This window comes from Rutidosis leptorrhynchoides, chromosome 7, assembly GCF_046630445.1.
Source record: "Rutidosis leptorrhynchoides isolate AG116_Rl617_1_P2 chromosome 7, CSIRO_AGI_Rlap_v1, whole genome shotgun sequence".
Taxonomy (NCBI): domain Eukaryota; kingdom Viridiplantae; phylum Streptophyta; class Magnoliopsida; order Asterales; family Asteraceae; genus Rutidosis; species Rutidosis leptorrhynchoides.
Window position 1 is genome coordinate 291,252,325 of NC_092339.1, and position 22,913 is coordinate 291,275,237.

The following is a 22,913-nucleotide window of genomic DNA, read 5'->3' on the forward strand; positions in this document are numbered from 1 at the left end:
ATAATTACTATGAAAATGTTATATATATGAATAATTACTTTGAAAATGTTATATACTACTACTACTACTAGTTATCGAACCCTCGCTACGCGCCGAGGGTTCGGTTTTCAATGTATTTTATTGCGTTTAGTAAAATTATTTTGTGGCTAACGATGATGTCGTTGAAGCACAACTCGAGTCGAACTAAAAGGTATAACCCGTGAGAGATTTAAATGTTATTTTAAATTAACAATATATGTGCATCTCCAAGTTTCGCTATGGAATTGTCGACTTTTAAAAATTTAACGCAAAATCAACGTGTATGAAAAGTACCCCAAATATTTAGCATTTTTTAAAAAGCGTCTGTTTTGCGTATAGCTAGTGACATTGTTTTCCTAAAATTATTTCGAGTTTAACGATGGTGTCGGAAAAATTTAACTCGTTGCGAGCGAGAAGATATGACCCGTTGAATATTTGGGTGGAGTTTATTTAAGATTTTTTTATGAAAATGGTTATTTGACACTTTACCCCCCTGTTTGGGGGGTCGATTTGAATTTTTCAAAAAAGTGTGGGGGAGTTGTTGGTAAAATGAAATTTAGTTAGAATTTAAAAAAAGGTGAAAAGTCAAAAATGCCCCTAATTACTATTCATAACTTTTGTCTATCAGTACAGGGGGTCGATTTGAATTTTTCAAAAAAGTGTGGGGGGCGTTGTTGGTAAAATGAAATTTAGTTAGAATGGGGGGTCGATTTGAATTTTTCAAAAAAGTGTGGGGGGCGTTGTTGGTAAAATGAAATTTAGTTAGAATTTAAAAAAAGGTGAAAAGTCAAAAATGCCCTTAATGACTATTCATAACTTTTGTCTGTTAGTTAATATGTAAATTACTATGAAAATGTTATATATTACTCCGCTGATTGCTTTTGGCATTTTTTTTTTTTTTTATGACTAGGACGTGTTGGGTTAGTGAGTGGAGTATTGGTGGTGTTGAAAGTTGATGTTGTGAGTTAGTGTTGTGGTAATGGAATGCTAATGAGACATTTAATTTTGTATTTTATTTAATTGTTTTATTATATTATTTTTATTAATAATATGATTAAATTTATATTTAAAATTTTTAATTACCACGGCTATATTTGAACTTTTTTTTTTTTCCTAACGGCTAGTTTTTGTTTTTCCCCTAAATAAACACACCTCCTAAAAATCTCTCAATTATTCAAAATGAGTTCATTGAATGTTTACGTAAAAGTTCATTACGGAGGTGAATTCGATCGAGAATTGATGACTTATACACCTTACGAAACACGAGATTATTTCATGGATGTGTGTAAGTGTGTTAACTTTTTGAAGCTGCTTGAATATCTCCAAGGAGACATAACATATATTTTCAAACAAGTTTGATATTTCAAAAAATCCAATGGTCCCGCCACGCTACTTGAAGAAGACCACGATTGGTTTGCTTTGATTGAGCGAGCTTTGGTACGTAAGCAATCAATTACGCTTTATACCGAAATTAGGGATGAAAGCTACGCCATTGAAGAAAGTGAAGATGAAGGAAGACCTGAATCTCCGTCGTTTCAGCAATACGATATTCGCGACTCAGTGCTGACCACACTGAGAGACACGAAAGCGCATGAAGATTGATGACTAAGTTTGATGAAGAAAGCCGTTATAAATTAATGTAATCGTTTTAGGAACTAAGTTGTTTTTCTATTTTTAGGAATTAATGTAATCGTTTTAGGAATTAATGCAATAAACGGCTATATTTTATGGAAATAAGTAAACATGAAGTACATTAATTTAAATTACTAAAATAAAAAATTACATAATTTAAAATTCCTAAACGAAACTAGAAAATACATAACAAATTACTCATTATTATTAGCGGTACGAAAGTAAGGTGATAAGTTCCAAACGTGTTAGGTTAAATCTGCCTTTAACTTTTTGTGAACTTGCCTATCTCTTATTTCCTTAACTCTTGCATCTCGATCCCTCAAATCCCTTTCTGACCGTCGTGGTGGGTTCCTTTCTATCATTCTTTCTTCTCTCCGTCCAATAACAAAACCCTTATTTTCTTGAATCATGATATGTAATACGAGACAATCATACATATGTCTTCTAATTTTGTTGAAGTCCAAAGATCTCGCCGGAGTTTTTAACATTGCAAATCTACCCTGTAGTACTCCAAATGCACGTTCAATATCTTTTCTTGCACTTTCTTGAAACCGTTTAAATTTTTTCGCGGTTCGTCAGTTAGAGCATGGGGTGCTTTGACCAACATAGCCCAATCTGTAGTGACCCGAACTTTTCCATGTTTATATATATTAAATGAAATTGTTATTTACATGATTAAGTGTTTCCAACATGTTAAGCAATCAAACTTGTTAAGACTTGATTAATTGAAATAGGTTTCATATAGACAATTGACCACCCAAGTTGAGCGGTGATTCACGAACGTTAAAACTTGTAAAAACTATATGATGATATATATATGATTATATATATAGTTAACATGATATTATGATAAGTAAGTATCTCATTAGGTATTTTAACGATGAGTTATATACATAAAATTGAGTTTATTGAATTAAGAAACTCCAAACGATATATATAACGATTATCGTTATAACAACGTCTTACTAAATACATATGAATCATATTAAGATATTGATACACTATGTTTAATCATGATAAATGATAAGTAAACATGTCATTAAGTGTATTAACAATGAACTACATATGTAAAAATAAGACTACTAACTTAATGATTTCGAAACGAGACATATATGTAACGATTATCGTTGTAACAACATTTAACTGTATATATATCATACTAATATATATTAATATATCATAATATCATGATAATGTAATAATTTAACATCTCTTTAGATATAATAAACAATGGGTTAACAACATTTAACAAGATCGTTAACCTAAAAGTTTCAAAACAACATTTACATGTAACGACTAACGATGACTTAACGACTCAGTTAAAATGTATATACATGTAGTGTTTTAATATATATTCATACACTTTTGAAAGACTTAAGACACTTATCAAAATACTTCTACTTAATAAAAATGCTTACAATTACATCCTCGTTCAGTTTCATCAACAATTCTACTCGTATGCACCCGTATTCGTACTCGTACAATACACAGCTTTTAGATGTATGTACTATTGGTATATACACTCCAATTATCAGCTCTTAGCATCCCATGTGAGTCACCTAACACATGTGGGAACCATCATTTGGCAACTAGCATGAAATATCTCATAAAATTACAAAAATGTTAGTAATCATTCATGACTTATTTACATGTAAACAAAATTACACATCCTTTATATCTAATCCATATACCAACGACCAAAAACACCTACAAACACTTTAATTCTTCAATTTTCTTCATCTAATTGATCTCTCTCAAGTTCTATCTTCAAGTTCTAAGTGTTCTTCATAAATTCTATAAGTTCTAGTTTCATAAAATCAAGAATACTTCCAAGTTTGCTAGCTTACTTCCAATCTTGTAAAGTGATCATCTAACCTCAAGAAATCTTTCTTATTTACAGTAAGATATCTTTCTATAACTATAACAATCTTATTTTGAGTGGAAATCTTACTTGAACTTGTTTTCGTGTCATGATTCTGCTTCAAGAACTTTCAAGCCATCCAAGGATCCTTTGAAGCTAGATCTATTTTTATCATTTCTAGTAGGTTTATCCACAAAACCTGAGGTAGTAATGATGTTCATAACATCATTCGATTCATATATATAAAACTACCTTATTCGAAGGTTTAAACTTGAAATCACTAGAACATAGTTTAGTTAATTCTAAACTTGTTCGCAAACAAAAGTTAATCCTTCTAACTTGACTTTTAAAATCAACTAAACACATGTTCTATATCTATATGATATGCTAACTTAATGATTTAAAACCCGGAAACACGGAAAACACCGTAAAACCGGACATACGCCGTCGTAGTAACACCGCGGGCTGTTTTGGGTTTGATAATTAAAAACTATGATAAACTTTGATTTAAAAGTTGTTCTTCTGGAAAAATTATTTTTCTTATGAACATGAAACTATATCCAAAAATCATGGTTAAACTCAAAGTGGAAGTATGTTTTTCAAAATGGTCATCAAGACGTCGTTCTTTCGACTGAAATGACTACCTCTTACAAAAATGACTTGTAACTTATATTTCCGACTATAAACCTATACTTTTTCTGTTTAGATTCATAAAATAGAGTTCAATATGAAACCATAGCAATTTGATTCACTCAAAACGGATTTAAAACGAAGAAGTTATGGGTAAAACAAGATTGGATATTTTTTTTATTGTTGTAGCTACGGGAAATATTGTAACAATTCTATACAAATCATATCCTAGCTAACTTATATTGTATTATACATGTATTCTAATATATTATGTAATCTTGGGATACCATAGACACGTATGCAAATGTTTTGACATATCATATCGACCCATGTATATATATTATTTGGAACAACCATAGACACTCTAAATGCAGTAATGTTTGAATTAGCTATACAGGGTTGAGGTTGATTCCAAAAATATATATACTTTGAGTTGTGATCTAGCCTGAGACGTGTATACACTGGGTCGTGGATTGATTCAAGATAATATATATCGATTTATTTCTGTACATCTAACTGTGGACAACTAGTTGTAGGTTACTAACGAGGACAGCTGACTTAATAAACTTAAAACATTAAAACGTATTAAAAATGTTGTAAATATATTTTGAACATACTTTGATATATATGTACATATTTGTTATAGGTTCGTGAATCGACCAGTGGCCAAGTCTTACTTCCCGACGAAGTAAAAATCTGTGAAAGTGAGTTATAGTCCCACTTTTAAAATCTATTATTTTTTGAGATGAGAATACATGCGATTTTATAAATGTTTTACAAAATAGACACAAGTAATCGAAAATACTTTCTATGTTGGATTATCGAACCGAATATACCCCTTTTTAGCTTGGTAGCCTAAGAATTAGGGAAATGGCCCATAATTGACGCGAATCTTAAAGATAGATCTATTTGTCCCAACAAGCCTCATCCGAGTTACGGATGCTTTAGTACTTCGATTTATCATATCCGATGAGAGTCCCGGAATGATGAGGATATTCTATATGCATCTTGTTAAGGTCGGTTACCAGGTGTTCAACATATGAATGATTTTTATCTCTATGCAGTTTGCGAAATGCCTGATATGAGATGTGTTATAAAAATGAAATCTTGTGGTCTATTATTATGATTTGATAATATGTAGGTTAAACCTATAACTCACCAACAATTTTGTTGACGTTTTAAGCATGTTTATTCTCAGGTGATTACTAAGAGCTTCCGCTATTGCATACTAAAATAAGGACAAGATTTGGAGTCCATGCTTGTATGATATTGAGTAAAAACTGCATTCAAGAAACTTATTTTTGATGTAATATATTCTTATTGTAAACCATTATGTAATGGTCATGTGTAAACGGTATATTTTAGATTATCATTATTTGATAATCTACGTAATGCTTTTTAAACCTTTATCGATAAAATAAAGGTTATGGTTGTTTTAAAAATGAATGCAGTATTTGAAAAATGTCTCATATAGAGGTCAAAACCTCGCGACGAAATCAATTAATATGGAACGTTTATAATCAATATGAACGGGACATTTCACAATCAGGGTATATACTATCACCCCTAGGTAATACCCTCTATCGTAGTGATGCTCGTTTACATCAAATGGTAAAAGTGGAGCAGTGCCATCCTTTACACTATTGAACAACGGTGAATAATTCAAAACGTTAATGTCGTTGTTTGCACTTGTCATACCAAAGAATCCATGCCATATCCATAAATCTTGAGAGGCGACTGCTTCAAGCATAATGGACGACCCTTTTTTATCACCTCTAGTATATTGTCCTTGCCAAGCAACGGGACAATTCTTCCACTCCCAATGCATACAATCAATACTACCAAACATACCCGGTAAACCATATTTTTGGGCGTGAAAATTATAAAGTCGAGCAATATCTTCAGCTGTTGGCTTTCTCAAATACTCTCTAACAAACAAATGAAATACGCATTTGCAAAAATTATCTAAACATAAAGTAGTCATTTTCTCACCAATTTTTATGTATTTGTTAAACAAATCAGGTGTAGTTCCATACGCCATTTGACGTATGGCCGCAATGCACTTTTGTAGTATTGTCAAACTTTGACAACCAACTGCATCGGGACGTTCCCTAAAATACAAAAAATAATTGGGAATATCGCTACTATTAAAGTTAGATATACCTTCGTTAATTCATAGAAATAATTGACGACTCATTCGATAACGTCGCTTGAAGTTTTTTTCTGGATACACTGGTGAATCCGCAAAATAATCATTGAATAACCTCTCAGCCGCACTTTCACTATCCCTTGGAATATAAACCCGGGTTCGAGGGACTCGCGAACTACTAGCATCTTCCTCCACTTATTCTTCCGCCAAACTACTAACAAAATTAACAATTTTTTCATCATCCGAATCGTCATCAATAACAAACTCGAGTATCTTGAATGTTTTATCCATTATGAAATTTTATAGTGTATGATAAGTTGATAAGAAAAATATAAGACTGAAAGAAAGATTTGTATGTTTAGAATGAGTAATATAAATGTGTATATATATAGGATAAATAATATAGAAATATATTTTTTTATATATATTTCAAACGGTCACAAAATTGGGCCCAACTGTATCGCGCCACGTGTCCAGCCACACCGTTGCCAACCCCGTTGGATTCCCAGGAAAGCTCAATTTTTTTGGTATGGTCACGCCTCGATATGGCTAGAAGGGGGCACCTCCGGGTGCCATGTCAACCCCACGCCATTGCACGACACCGCTACAAGCGGTCTGAAAACGTTATATTAGAGTATACGTTATATCTAGTAATGTATGGAATGTAATATTCTTTTATGATTCTCTCACATTAAAACCTCACTTTACTTTACGTGTATAATGACTGTACTCAAAGAAAATATAAGAAACAGAGTATATCTGAGTAAAAATACTCTTCATGAATAAAACAGATAAACCTTATTCGCTTTTAATCAGGCCTACGAGCTCTCTTCTTCGTGTACACTAAGGAACTCACAATGAATCGAACAACTGGAAATGATAATAGAATGCATAGGTCATTGGAAGGAGTTCCAATAAGCGGATAAATATAGTATACCTTATTCATTTTTAATTATCATATTGGATAGATAGATATTCAATATGGAATACTCTTGTGAGAGTGAAATAGATTAATGTTGGTCATCTGGAATTAAGATCTTGGTTAGTAGTAGTAGCATTGTACACCTTGTTTAGCTGATAGTTCTCAAAATACTATTTGAGTATGTGCAGTAGCGGAGCTAGGGAGGGGACAGAGGATGCTCAGCCTCCCCCAATGGGCCTAATAGAAATGAAAAATTAATAGGTTATGATTAATTATTTTTCTTAAGCCTCCCTCGATTGAAACCCAAATAATATTTAATCAAAATACATGGACAACTTAATCATCCATTATTCGTATGGGCCAGTCAGTTTACTCAACAAAGTGTATACATTTCTAGAATTATTAAATTTGGGACTAACCGACTAAATGCTATGTGGCGAAGTCTAACGCAAATAAGCATTTCCGTAAATTAAGCTATTAACTAACAAGAAATATGATACAACATCTTCTCAATTTTTTTATTTAGTTTACAACTTTTCACACCCAGTTTCACTTATTTGAGTTATTTGGTGAATAGTTCGAGACCATCTTCAAACGAGAGAAATCAAGTCAACGTGATAACGTCCTAACTCGTAAGTTCTCTTTCTTTTTTTACAATTTTTCATCTCATAATTATATGTTGTATATTGTATTTGTATTAATACATGAATCATGATCAATTTATATCACCACCGTCCAGCAAAGTGACCAAATTATGTTATTATAATTTTTAATATTCCTTGTCATAATTGTGCTATCGGTTATTAATTTTGAGTGTTATTTATTTAAAGTTTTGATTGTTTGAGACAGTAAGTTATGCTTTTGTTTATTGATATGAAATTACTAAATTTTAGGTTAAATCATGGGTACAAAAAAAAAATCTTTGATTTTTATACGAAAACAAGTGGTGTTGTTAATGATCAACCATCAAATGAAAAAGGAGATAATGTTACGATAGACGTTAATAATACGAAAACTCAACGAGATGATGATAATATTATGGAAGAGTCTCCTACAATTGATGTTGAAAATAATGATAACTCCAAACCTAAGGAATTTAAGTTAGATTCATTAGTTAGAGATCCTGGTATACGGCCTTCAATCATGGAATATCTAAGTAACCAGCGTGATGAGATTAGACGAGAATATATTAAACTTGGACCTTATCAACTTCATAAGTCGAATTATCCTTTAAGTGCCAGTGGTTCAAAGGGTAATCGAAGCTTTCAATCAACTTGGTTTGGTAAATTTTGGTGGTTAGAATATTCTCAAGAAAAAGATGTTGCATATTGTCTTCCATGCTATCTATTAAATAAGAAGCCTATAGGACGAGTTGGTTCTGATAAATTTACTATAAATACGTTTAATACATGGGAAAAAGTCAATTGCAAGAGTTGAACTTGAAGCGACCCGTCCTAATCCATCCGGACGAAGTCCACATCGATTATAAATGATTCACAACAGTTGATTACATTGCGAGGTACTTGACCTCTATATGATACATTTTACAAACATTGCATTCGTTTTTGAAAAGACAATCTTTCATTACATCGAAAGTTGACCGCATGTGAAATGTCCCGTTCTTATTGATTAAAAACGTTCCATATTAATTGATTTCGTTGCGAGGTTTTGACCTCTATATGAGACGTTTTTCAAAGACTGCATTCATTTTAAAACAAACCATAACCTTTATTTCATCAATAAAGGTTTAAAAAGCTTTACGTAGATTATCAAATAAGGATAATCTAAAATATCCTGTTTACACACGACCATTACATAATGGTTTACAATACAAATATGTTACAACAAAATAAGTTTCTTGAATGCAGTTTTTACACAATATCATACAAGCATGGACTCCAAATCTCGTCCTTATTTAAGTATGCGACAGCGGAAGCTCTTAATAATCACCTGAGAATAAACATGCTTAAAACGTCAACAAAAATGTTGGTGAGTTATAGGTTTAACCTATATATATCAAATCGTAACAATAGACCACAAGATTTCATATTTCAATACACATCCCATACATAGAGATAAAAATCATTCATATGGTGAACACCTGGTAACCGATATTAACAAGATGCATATATAAGAAAATCCCCATCATTCCGGGACACCCTTCGGATATGATATAAATTTCGAAGTACTAAAGCATCCGGTACTTTGGATGGGGTTTGTTAGGCCCAATAGATCTATCTTTAGGATTCGCGTCAATTAGGGTGTCTGTTCCCTAATTCTTAGATTACCAGACTTAATAAAAAGGGGCATATTCGATTTCGATAATTCAACCATAGAATGTAGTTTCACGTACTTGTGTCTATTTTGTAAATCATTTATAAAACCTGCATGTATTCTCATCTCAAAAATATTAGATTTTAAAAGTGGGACTATAACTCACTCTCACAGATTTTTACTTCGTCGGGAAGTAAGACTTGGCCACTGGTTGATTCACGAACCTATAACAATATATACATATATATCAAAGTATGTTCAAAATATATTTACAACACTTTTAATATATTTTGATGTTTTAAGTTTATTAAGTCAGCTGTCCTCGTTAGTAACCTACAACTAGTTGTCCACAGTTAGATGTACAGAAATAAATCGATAAATATTATCTTGAATCAATCCACGACCCAGTGTATACGTATCTCAGTATTGATCACAACTCAAACTATATATATTTTGGAATCAACCTCAACCCTGTATAGCTAACTCCAACATTCACATATAGAGTGTCTATGGTTGTTCCGAAATATATATAGATGTGTCGACATGATAGGTCGAAACATTGTATACGTGTCTATGGTATCTCAAGATTACATAATATACAATACAAGTTGATTAAGTTATGGTTGGAATAGATTTGTTACCAATTTTCACGTAGCTAAAATGAGAAAAATTATCCAATCTTGTTTTACCCATAACTTCTTCATTTTAAATCCGTTTTGAGTGAATCAAATTGCTATGGTTTCATATTGAACTCTATTTTATGAATCTAAACAGAAAAAGTATAGGTTTATAGTCGGAAAAATAAGTTACAAGTCATTTTTGTAAAGGTAGTCATTTCAGTCGAAAGAACGACGTCTAGATGACCATTTTAGAAAACATACTTCCACTTTGAGTTTAACCATAATTTTTGGATATAGTTTCATGTTCATAATAAAAATCATTTTCTCAGAATAACAACTTTTAAATCAAATTTTATCATAGTTTTTAATTAACTAACCCAAAACAGCCCGCGGTGTTACTACGACGGCGTAAATCCGGTTTTACGGTGTTTTTCGTGTTTCCAGGTTTTAAATCATTAAGTTAGCATATCATATAGATATAGAACATGTGTTTAGTTAATTTTAAAAGTCAAGTTAGAAGGATTAACTTTTGTTTGCGAACAAGTTTAGAATTAACTAAACTATGTTCTAGTGATTACGAGTTTAAACCTTCGAATAAGATAGTTTTATATATATGAATCGAATGATGTTATGAACATCATTACTACCTCAAGTTTAGTAGGTAAACCTACTGGAAGTGACATGAAATGATCTAGCTTCAAAGGATCTTGGATGGCTTGAAAGTTCTTGAAGTAGGATCATGACACAAAAACAAGTTCAAGTAAGATTTTTACTCGAATTAAGATAGTTTATAGTTATAGAAATTGAATCAAAGTTTGAATATGAATATTACCTTGAATAAGAAAGATAACCTACTGTATATAACAAAGGTTTCTTGATCTTAGATGATTACTTGGAATGGATTAGAAAGCTTGGAAGTAAATTAGTAAACTTGAAGGGATTTTTGAAGTGTTCTTGAAGTGTTCTTCCTATGATGATTATAGCTTGATGCTTGAAGTGATTTTTGATGAAGATGATGATTAACTACTGGAAAAATACGTTCATAATAGTGTGGGTGTGTTGAGAGAGAATTAGAAAGAGAATTGGAAGTGAAATGGAGTGAATGATGAGTGGTAATTGGTGAGTGGTGAGTGGGGTTAAAAGGAGTTCTAGTTAGTTGACTAGCTCATGGTAGAAGTTAAAATTGATTAGTCATACATGACATAATCAAGAGTGGAATCCCATGCTAGTTCCTATTGGTATATACCTATAGTAAGTACGTTTGGAAGCTGTGTATAATACGGGTAAGAATACGACTAGAATTCTTGATGCAAGAAAAGAATGGGAAAGTAACTGTAACCATTTTCGTTAAGTATGAGTGTTTTGATATATGTCTTGAAGTCTTCCAAAAGTATTTTAATACATCTAAATACACTACATGTATATACATTTTAGCTGAGTCGTTAAGTCATCGTTAGTCGTTACATGTAAGTGTTGTTTTGAAACCTTTAAGTTAACGATCTCAATTAATGTTGTTAACCCATTGTTTATTATATCTAATGAGATGTTAAATTATTATATTATCATGATATTATGATATATTAATATATCTTAATATGATATATATACATTTAAATGTCGTTACAACGATAATCGTTACATATATGTCTCGTCTCGAAATCCTTAAGTTAGTAGTCTTGTTTATATGTATATAACTCATTGTTAATATACTTATGGAGATACTTACTTATCATAATCTCATGTTAACCATATGTATATCCATATATATATCGTCATGTCGTTTTTACAAGTTTTAACGTTCGTGAATCGCCGGTCAACTTGGGTGGTCAATTGTCTATATGAAACATATTTCAATTAATCAAGTCTTAACAAGTTTGATTGCTTAACATGTTGGAAACATTTAATCATGTAAATATCAATCTCAATTAATATATATAAACATGGAAAAGTTTGGGTCACTACAGTACCTACCCGTTAAATAAATTTCGTCCCGAAATTTTAAGCTGTTGAAGGTGTTGACGAATGTTCTGGAAATAGATGCGGGTATTTATTCTTCATCTGATCTTCACGCTCCCAGGTGAACTCGGGTCCTCTACGAGCATTCCATCGAACCTTAAATGTAGTGACCCGAACTTTTCCATGTTTATATATATTAATTGAGATTGATATTTACATGATTAAATGTTTCCAACATGTTAAGCAATCAAACTTGTTAAGACTTGATTAATTGAAATATGTTTCATATAGACAATTGACCACCCAAGTTGACCGGTGATTCACGAACGTTAAAACTTGTAAAAACTATATGATGACATATATATATGGATATATATATAGTTAACATAATACTATGATAAGTAAACATATCATTAAGTATATTAACAATGAACTACATATGTAAAAACAAGACTACTAACTTAATGATTTTTAAACGAGACATATATGTAACGATTATCGTTGTAAAGACATTTAATGTATATATTGTTATAGATTCGTGAATCAACCAGTGGCCAAGTCTTACTTCCCGACGAAGTAAAAATCTGTGAAAGTGAGTTATAGTCCCACTTTTAAAATCTAATATTTTTGGGATGAGAATACATGCAGGTTTTATAAATGATTTACAAAATAGACACAAGTACGTGAAACTACATTCTATGGTTGAATTATCGAAATCGAATATGCCCCTTTTTATTAAGTCTGGTAATCTAAGAATTAGGGAACAGACACCCTAATTGACGCGAATCCTAAAGATAGATCTATTGGGCCTAACAAACCCCATCCAAAGTACCGGATGCTTTAGTACTTCGAAATTTATATCATATCTGAAGGGTGTCCCGGAATGATGGGGATATTCTTATATATGCATCTTGTTAATGTCGGTTACCAGGTGTTCACCATATGAATGATTTTTATCTCTATGTATGGGATGTGTATTGAAATATGAAATCTTGTGGTCCATTATTATGATTTGATATATATAGGTTAAACCTATAACTCACCAACATTTTTGTTGACGTTTTAAGCATGTTTATTCTCACGTGATTATTAAGAGCTTCTGCTATCGCATACTTAAATAAGGACGAGATTTGGAGTCCATGCTTGTATGATATTGTGTAAAAACTGCATTCAAGAAACTTATTTTGTTGTAACATATTTGTATTGTAAACCATTATGTAATGGTCGTGTGTAAACAGGATATTTTAGATTATCATTATTTGATAATCTACGTAAAGCTTTTTAAATCTTTATTGATGAAATAAAGGTTATGGTTTGTTTTAAAATGAATGCAGTCTTTGAAAAACGTCTCATATAGAGGTCAAAACCTCGCAACGAAATCAATTAATATGGAACGTTTTTAATCAATAAGAACGGGACATTTCAGTTGGTATCAGAGCGTTGGTCTTAGAGAACCAGAGTTTTGCATTAGTGTGTCTTATCGAGTTTGTTAGGATGCATTAGTGAGTCTGGACTTCGACCATGTTTACTTGAAAAATGATTGCTTAACAAATTTTGTTGGAAACTATATATTTTTAACATGTGAATATTATGTGATATATTAATCTCTTAACGCGTTTGATATTATGTGATAGATGTCTACCTCTAGAACAAGTCCCATTGACTCACCTAATAATAATGAAGAGTCAAATGTAAATTGGAATGATTCGTGGACTGATTCACAAGTTCCCGAAGAGGAACCGGAAGAAGAGTCGGAACCGGAAGAAGAATCGGAACCGGAAGAAGAATCGGAACCGGATGAAGAAATAGAACCGGTGGGGGAAATAATAAAACGGTTAAGTAAAAAAAAATCCTCAACCAACCGACCAAGGTTAATTATGGTCAATGGTGTTTCCGCCAAGGAAGCAAAATATTGGGAGGATTACCAATTCTCCGATGAATCGGATTCCGACGAGAATTCCGATGATGTTATAGAAATTACCCCAACTGAATTTAAAAAGTCAAAAGAAAATAATAAGGGAAAGGGCATAAAAATAGAGAAATCTAATTCCAACCCCGATGAACTTTATATGTATTATCAATCCCCGAAGTCCTTAAGTTGTAACAATGACCCGGGAACCTCTAAACCACCAGGTTTTTCTAAACCAATGTGGAAAACGACAGCTCGTATTAGGGGAACATCATATATCCCTAGAAACTTGGCAAAACGAACCAAAATCGAAGAAGAAGAAACAAGCGAGTCGGAATAAGATAGTTGTATTCGTGTGGTGTAATATATGTAATATAGTGTGCTTATGCTTTATGATATATGTAAAAATTGCTTGTATTAATAAGTATTTTTTTTTATGAATCTAACTCTTGTCTATTTTACAGTATAAAAACACAAAATGGATAGACAACCCAATATTTTAAGAGACCTACCCGAAGACATGATTGATGAAATCTTGTCTAGAGTCGGTCAGAATTCTTCGGCACAACTATTTAAGGCAAGATCAGTTTGTAAGACATCCGAAGAACGTTCCAAGAATGCCTTGGTTTATAAAAGGCTTTCGTTCAAAAGATGGGAGATATCACATTGGGAAATCCATAAGTTACGATGTGTTTACTTTGACGCATATATTGCGGAGAACCCAAATGCTATTTTACGCAATGGGTTAAGAAATTATTTTGACTCAATATATCCGAATATTGGACTTCGTGATTTAGAAAAAGCGGCTAACATGCAACATAAAGAAGCATGTTATGCTTACGGATTAGTAATGTTCGCTTCTCACCAAAGTGAGAACAAGAACATCGGGCTACAACTATTAAACAAAACGTTCCCACAAGTGACGGAGTTGGTAATTGGGGTAAGAAATGAGGTTTTTAGATTGTTACGGGACTGTTGGACATTACGTAACCCTCGTCCCTTTGACGACGTTACAACACGCTGTCTTATCAATGGCCATAACGGTTATGTTCCACAAGACCAAGGATGGGAAGTAATCCTAGTAAAACCAGAATGCATGACTTGTTTCTGGACGTATGAATTACGTGTCTTTATTGCCTTTGCTGAACGACTTGTGTACTAGCTAGAATTATCTTCACAACCATCTTGTATCAAATTTATTGTGTGCTATATTTCATGCTATATGTAAAATAAGCAGTATTGTAAGTTTGTAAAATATTGTGTAAAAATTTGAACGCGAAATATTATTATAATCAGTTTTTCATATAGAATTGTAGTAGTTGAATTGTATATTAGCTACTAAGTATGAACTTAACGGGTAGGTACTACCCGAATTTAAACTTATAAAACGCTAATATGAAGAAAAAGCTTTTATAAATGAGTTCATATTATGCTACGAAATACTATTAACTACTCTTAATATTCTGTATGATTAACTTGTTCCATTTGACTATTTTGAAGGAAATGGCACCGACTACTCGACACACCGTGAATATGAATAAAGAGGAATTCCGTACTTTTCTAGCTTCAAACATAGCCGCAGTACAGGCTGCGCTACATACCAACAATAACCTTGGATCTAGCAGTACAGGAAATCGTGTAGGATGCACCTATAAAGAATTCACTGCCTGCAAACCTTTGGAATTTGATGGAACCGAAGGACCGATCGGATTGAAACGGTGGACCGAGAAGGTCGAATCGGTGTTTGCCATAAGTAAGTGTACTGAAGAGGACAAAGTGAAGTACGCTACGCATACCTTCACAGGTTCTGCGTTAACATGGTGGAATACCTATCTAGAGCAAGTGGGACAAGACGATGCGTACGCACTACCGTGGTCAGCATTCAAGCACTTGATGAACGAGAAGTACCGTCCCAGAACCGAGGTCAATAAGCTCAAGACAGAACTTAGAGGGTTACGAACCCAAGGATTTGATATTACCACGTATGAAAGACGATTCACAGAATTGTGCCTATTGTGTCCGGGAGCATTCGAAGATGAGGAAGAGAAGATCGACGCGTTTGTGAAAGGATTACCGGAAAGAATCCAAGAAGATATAAGTTCACACGAGCCCGCCTCTATACAACAGGCATGTAGAATGGCTCACAAACTAGTGAACGAGATTGAAGAAAGAATTAAAGAACAGACTGCTAAAGAGGCCAATGTGAAGCAAGTCAAAAGAAAGTGGGAGGAAAACGGTGATAAGAATCACCAATACAACAACAACAGCAATTACAACAATAATTGCAACAATTATCCCAACAATCGCAACATCAATCGCAACTACAACAAACGGCCCAACAACAACAACAACAACAACAACAACAGCAACTACAACAATCATCCCAACAACAATAATAACCGCAACAACAACAACAATCAGAAGCAGCTATGCCAAAGGTGTGAAAAGTATCACTCGGGGTTCTGCACCAAATTTTGCAACAAGTGTAAAAGAAATGGTCATAGCGCGGCGAAGTGTGAGGTCTACGGACCAGGGGTTAATAGAACGAAAGGAACAAATGGTGTCGGAACGAGTAATGGCGGAGCAAGTAGTGTCGGAGCAAGTTATGCCAATGTAGTTTGTTATAAATGTGGAAAACCGGGCCACATTATTAGAAATTGCCCGAACCAGGAGAACACGAATGGACAAGGCCGCAGAAGAGTTTTCAATATTAATGCGGCAGAGGCACAGGAAGACCCGGAGCTTGTTACGGGTACGTTTCTTATTGACAATAAATCTGCTTACGTTTTATTTGATTCGGGTGCGGATAGAAGCTATATGAGTAGAGATTTTTGTGCTAAATTAAGTTGTCCATTGACGCCTTTGGATAGTGAATTTTTACTCGAATTAGCAAATGGTAAATTAATTTCAGCAGATAATATATGTCGGAATCGAGAAATTAAACTGGTTAGCAAAACATTTAAGATTGATTTGATACCAGTAGAGTTAGGGAGTTTTGATGTGATAATCGGTATGGACTGGTTGAAAGAAGTGAAAGCAGAGATCGTTTGTTACAAAAATGCAATTCGCATTATACGAGAAAAAGGAAAACCCTTAATGGTGTACGGAGAAAAGGGCAACACGAAACTACATCTTATTAGTAATTTGAAGGCACAAAAACTAATAAGAAAAGGTTGCTATGCTGTTCTAGCACACGTCGAGAAAGTACAAACTGAAGAAAAGAGCATCAATGATGTTCCCATTGCAAAAGAATTTCCCGATGTATTTCCGAAAGAATTACCGGGATTACCCCCATATCGATCCGTTGAATTTCAAATAGATCTTGTACCAGGAGCTGCACCAATAGCTCGTGCTCCTTACAGACTCGCACCCAGCGAGATGAAAGAACTGCAAAGCCAATTACAAGAACTTTTAGAGCGTGGTTTCATTCGACCAAGCACATCACCGTGGGGAGCTCCTGTTTTGTTTGTCAAGAAGAATGATGGTACATTCAGGTTGTGTATCGACTACCGAGAGTTGAACAAACTTACCATCAAGAACCGCTACCCACTACCGAAAATCGATGACTTATTTGATCAGCTACAAGGCTCGTCTGTTTATTCAAAGATTGACTTACGTTCCGGGTATCATCAAATGCGGGTGAAAGAAGATGATATTCCAAAGACTGCTTTCAGAACACGTTACGGTCATTACAAGTTTATGGTCATGCCGTTTGGTTTAACTAATGCACCAGCTGTGTTCATGGACCTTATGAACCGAGTGTGTGGACCATACCTTGACAAGTTTGTCATTGTTTTCATTGATGACATACTTATTTACTCAAAGAATGACCAAGAACACGGTGAACATTTGAGAAAGGTGTTAGAAGTATTGAGGAAGGAAGAATTGTACGCTAAGTTTTCAAAGTGTGCATTTTGGTTGGAAGAAGTTCAATTCCTCGGTCACATAGTGAACAAAGAAGGTATTAAGGTGGATCCGGCAAAGATAGAAACTGTTGAAAAGTGGGAAACCCCGAAAACTCCGAAACACATACGTCAGTTTTTAGGACTAGCTGGTTACTACAGAAGGTTCATCCAAGACTTTTCCAGAATAGCAAAACCCTTGACTGCATTAACGCATAAAGGAAGGAAATTTGAATGGAATGATGAACAAGAGAAAGCGTTTCAGTTATTGAAGAAAAAGCTAACTACGGCACCTATATTGTCATTGCCTGAAGGGAATGATGATTTTGTGATTTATTGTGACGCATCAAAGCAAGGTCTCGGTTGTGTATTAATGCAACGAACGAAAGTGATTGCTTATGCGTCTAGACAATTGAAGATTCACGAACAAAATTATACGACGCATGATTTAGAATTAGGAGCGGTTGTTTTTGCATTAAATACTTGGAGGCACTACTTATATGGGGTCAAAAGTATTATATATACCGACCACAAAAGTCTTCAACACATATTTAATCAGAAACAACTGAATATGAGGCAGCGTCGGTGGATTGAATTATTTAATGATTACGACTTTGAGATTCGTTACCACCCGGGGAAGGCAAATGTGGTAGCCGATGCCTTGAGCAGGAAGGACAGAGAACCCATTCGAGTAAAATCTATGAATATAATGATTCATAATAACATTACTACTCAAATAAAGGAGGCGCAACAAGGAGTTTTAAAAGAGGGAAATTTAAAGGATGAAATACCCAAAGGATCGGAGAAGCATCTTAATATTCGGGAAGACGGAACCCGATATAGGGCTGAAAGGATTTGGGTACCAAAATTTGGAGATATGAGAGAAATGGTACTTAGAGAAGCTCATAAAACCAGATACTCAATACATCCTGGAACGAGGAAGATGTACAAGGATCTCAAGAAACATTTTTGGTGGCCGGGTATGAAAGCCGATGTTGCTAAATACGTAGGAGAATGTTTGACGTGTTCTAAGGTCAAAGCTGAGCATCAGAAACCATCAGGTCTACTTCAACAACCCGAAATCCCGGAATGGAAATGGGAAAACATTACCATGGATTTCATCACTAAATTGCCAAGGACTGCAAGTGGTTTTGATACTATTTGGGTAATAGTTGATCGTCTCACCAAATCAGCACACTTCCTGCCAATAAGAGAAGATGACAAGATGAAGAATTTAGCACGACTGTATTTGAAGGAAGTCGTCTCCAGACATGGAATACCAATCTCTATTATCTCTGATAGGGATGGCAGATTTATTTCAAGATTTTGGCAGACATTACAGCAAGCATTAGGAACTCGTCTAGACATGAGTACTGCCTATCATCCACAAACTAATGGGCAGAGCGAAAGGACGATACAAACGCTTGAAGACATGCTACGAGCATGTGTTATTGATTTCGGAAACATTTGGGATCGACATCTACCGTTAGCATAATTTTCCTACAACAACAGCTACCATTCAAGCATTAAGATGACGCCGTTTGAAGCACTTTATAGTAGAAAGTGCAGGTCTCTGATTTGTTGGAGTGAAGTGGGGGATAGACAGATTACGGGTCCGGAGATTATACAAGAAACTACCGAGAAGATCATCCAAATTCAACAACGGTTGAAAACCGCCCAAAGTCGACAAAAAAGCTATGCTGACATTAAAAGAAAAGATATAGAATTTGAAATTGGAGAGATGGTCATGCTTAAAGTTGCACCTTGGAAAGGCGTTGTTCGATTTGGTAAACGAGGGAAATTAAATCCAAGGTATATTGGACCATTCAAGATTATTGATCGTGTCGGACCAGTAGCTTACCGACTTGAGTTACCTCAACAACTCGCAGCTGTACATAACACTTTCCACGTCTCGAATTTGAAGAAATGTTTTGCTAAAGAAGATCTCACTATTCCGTTAGATGAAATCCAAATCAATGAAAAACTTCAATTCATCGAAGAACCCGTTGAAATAATGGATCGTGAGGTTAAAAGACTTAAGCAAAACAAGATACCAACTGTTAAGGTTCGTTGGAATGCTCGTAGAGGACCCGAGTTCACCTGGGAGCGTGAAGATCAGATGAAGAAGAAATACCCGCATCTATTTCCAGAAGATTCGTCAACACCTTCAACAGCTTAAAATTTCAGGACGAAATTTATTTAACGGGTAGGTACTGTAGTGACCCGAACTTTTCCATGTTTATATATATTAATTGAGATTGATATTTACATGATTAAATGTTTCCAACATGTTAAGCAATCAAACTTGTTAAGACTTGATTAATTGAAATATGTTTCATATAGACAATTGACCACCCAAGTTGACCGGTGATTCACGAACGTTAAAACTTGTAAAAACTATATGATGACATATATATGGATATATATATATATATATAGTTAACATAATACTATGATAAGTAAACATATCATTAAGTATATTAACAATGAACTACATATGTAAAAACAAGACTACTAACTTAATGATTTTTAAACGAGACATATATGTAACGATTATCGTTGTAAAGACATTTAATGTATATATTGTTATAGGTTCGTGAATCAACCAATGGCCAAGTCTTACTTCCCGACGAAGTAAAAATCTGTGAAAGTGAGTTATAGTCCCACTTTTAAAATCTAATATTTTTGGGATGAGAATACATGCAGGTTTTATAAATGATTTACAAAATAGACACAAGTACGTGAAACTACATTCTATGGTTGAATTATCGAAATCGAATATGCCCCTTTTTATTAAGTCTGGTAATCTAAGAATTAGGGAACAGACACCCTAATTGACGCGAATCCTAAAGATAGATCTATTGGGCCTAACAAACCCCATCCAAAGTACCGGATGCTTTAGTACTTCGAAATTTATATCATATTCGAAGGGTGTCCCGAAATGATGGGGATATTCTTATATATGTATCTTGTTAATGTCGGTTACCAGGTGTTCACCATATGAATGATTTTTATCTCTATGTATGGGATGTGTATTGAAATATGAAATCTTGTGGTCTATTATTATGATTTGATATATATAGGTTAAACCTATAACTCACCAACATTTTTGTTGACGTTTTAAGCATGTTTATTCTCAGGTGATTATTAAGAGCTTCCGCTATCGCATACTTAAATAAGGACGAGATTTGGAGTCCATGCTTGTATGATATTGTGTAAAAACTGCATTCAAGAAACTTATTTTGTTGTAACATATTTGTATTGTAAACCATTATGTAATGGTCCTGTGTAAATAGGATATTTTAGATTATCATTATTTGATAATCTACGTAAAGCTTTTTAAACCTTTATTGATGAAATAAAGGTTATGGTTTGTTTTAAAATGAATGCAGTCTTTGAAAAACGTCTCATATAGAGGTCAAAACCTCGCAACGAAATCAATTAATATGGAACGTTTTTAATCAATAAGAACGGGACATTTCATTAACAATTGGTATCTTGTTTTGCTCAAGTCTTTTAACCTCACGATCCATTATTTCGACGGGTTCTTCGATGAATTGAAGTTTTTCGTTGATTTGGATTTCATCTAACGGAATAGTGAGATCTTCTTTAGCAAAACATTTCTTCAAATTCGAGACGTGGAAAGTGTTATGTACAGCCGCGAGTTGTTGAGGTAACTCAAGTCGGTAAGCTACTGGTCCGACACGATCAATAATCTTGAATGGTCCAATATACCTTGGATTTAATTTCCCTCGTTTACCAAATCGAACAACGCCTTTCCAAGGTGCAACTTTAAGCATGACCATCTCTCCAATTTCAAATTCTATATCTTTTCTTTTAATGTCAGCGTAGCTCTTTTGTCGACTTTGTGCGGTTTTCAACCGTTGTTGAATTTGGATGATCTTCTCGGTAGTTTCTTGTATAATCTCCGGACCCGTAATCTGTCTATCCCCCACTTCACTCCAACAAATCGGAGACCTGCACTTTCTACCATAAAGTGCTTCAAACGGCGCCATCTCAATGCTTGAATGGTAGCTGTTGTTGTAGGAAAATTCTGCTAACGGTAGATGTCGATCCCAACTGTTTCCGAAATCAATAACACATGCTCGTAGCATGTCTTCACGCGTTTGTATCGTCCTTTCGCTCTGCCCATTAGTTTGTGGATGATAGGCAGTACTCATGTCTAGACGAGTTCCTAATGCTTGCTGTAATGTCTGCCAGAATCTTGAAATAAATCTACCATCCCTATCAGAGATAATAGAGATTGGTATTCCATGTCTGGAGACGACTTCCTTCAAATACAGTCGTGCTAACTTCTCCATCTTATCATCTTCTCTTATTACCAGGAAGTGTGCTGATTTGGTGAGACGATCAACTATTACCCAAATAGTATCAAAACCACTTGCAGTCCTTTGCAATTTAGTGATGAAATCCATGGTAATGTTTTCCCATTTCCATTCCGGGATTTCGGGTTGTTGAAGTAGACTTGATGGTTTCTGATGCTCAGCTTTGACCTTAGAACACGTCAAACATTCTCCTACATATTTAGCAACATCGGCTTTCATACTCGGCCACCAAAAATGTTTCTTGAGATCCTTGTACATCTTCCCCGTTCCAGGATGTATTGAGTATCTGGTTTTATGAGCTTCTCTAAGTACCATTTCTCTCATATCTCCAAATTTTGGTACCCAAATCCTTTCAGCCCTATACCGGGTTCTGTCTTCCCGAATATTAAGATGCTTCTCCGATCCCTTGGGTATTTCATCCTTTAAATTTCCCTCTTTTAAAACTCCTTGTTGCGCCTCCTTTATTTGAGTAGTAAGGTTATTATGAATCATTATATTCATAGATTTTACTCGAATGGGTTCTCTGTCCTTCCTGCTCAAGGCATCGGCTACCACATTTGCCTTTCCCGGGTGGTAACGAATCTCAAAGTCGTAATCATTCAACAATTCAATCCACCTACGCTGCCTCATATTCAGTTGTTTCTGATTAAATATGTGTTGAAGACTTTTGTGGTTGGTATATATAATACTTTTG

At 34.2% G+C, this 22,913-nt stretch overlaps 1 protein-coding gene across 1 annotated transcript; it reads right to left on the bottom strand.

Annotated features, from left to right (window-relative positions):
* Positions 1-1,895: 1,895 nt before the first annotated feature.
* Positions 1,896-6,182, bottom strand: LOC139860074 (uncharacterized). The gene is made up of 2 exons (XM_071848846.1): positions 5,706-6,182; positions 1,896-2,150 (listed from the first exon to the last, which is right to left on the bottom strand). Exons 1-2 carry the CDS (start codon positions 6,180-6,182, stop codon positions 1,896-1,898), a joined length of 732 nt encoding a protein of 243 aa, XP_071704947.1.
* Positions 6,183-22,913: the final 16,731 nt, after the last annotated feature.

Excerpts from the sequence above, each read along its gene's own strand:
- LOC139860074 (XM_071848846.1), bottom strand. The coding sequence starts at position 6,182 with ATGGCGTATGGAACTACACCTGATTTGTTTAACAAATACATAAAAATT. Across the intron at positions 2,151-5,705 it reads ATAGAGGGTATTACCTAGGG|GGTAGATTTGCAATGTTAAA; the intron begins GTGATAGTATAT and ends GGAGTACTACAG.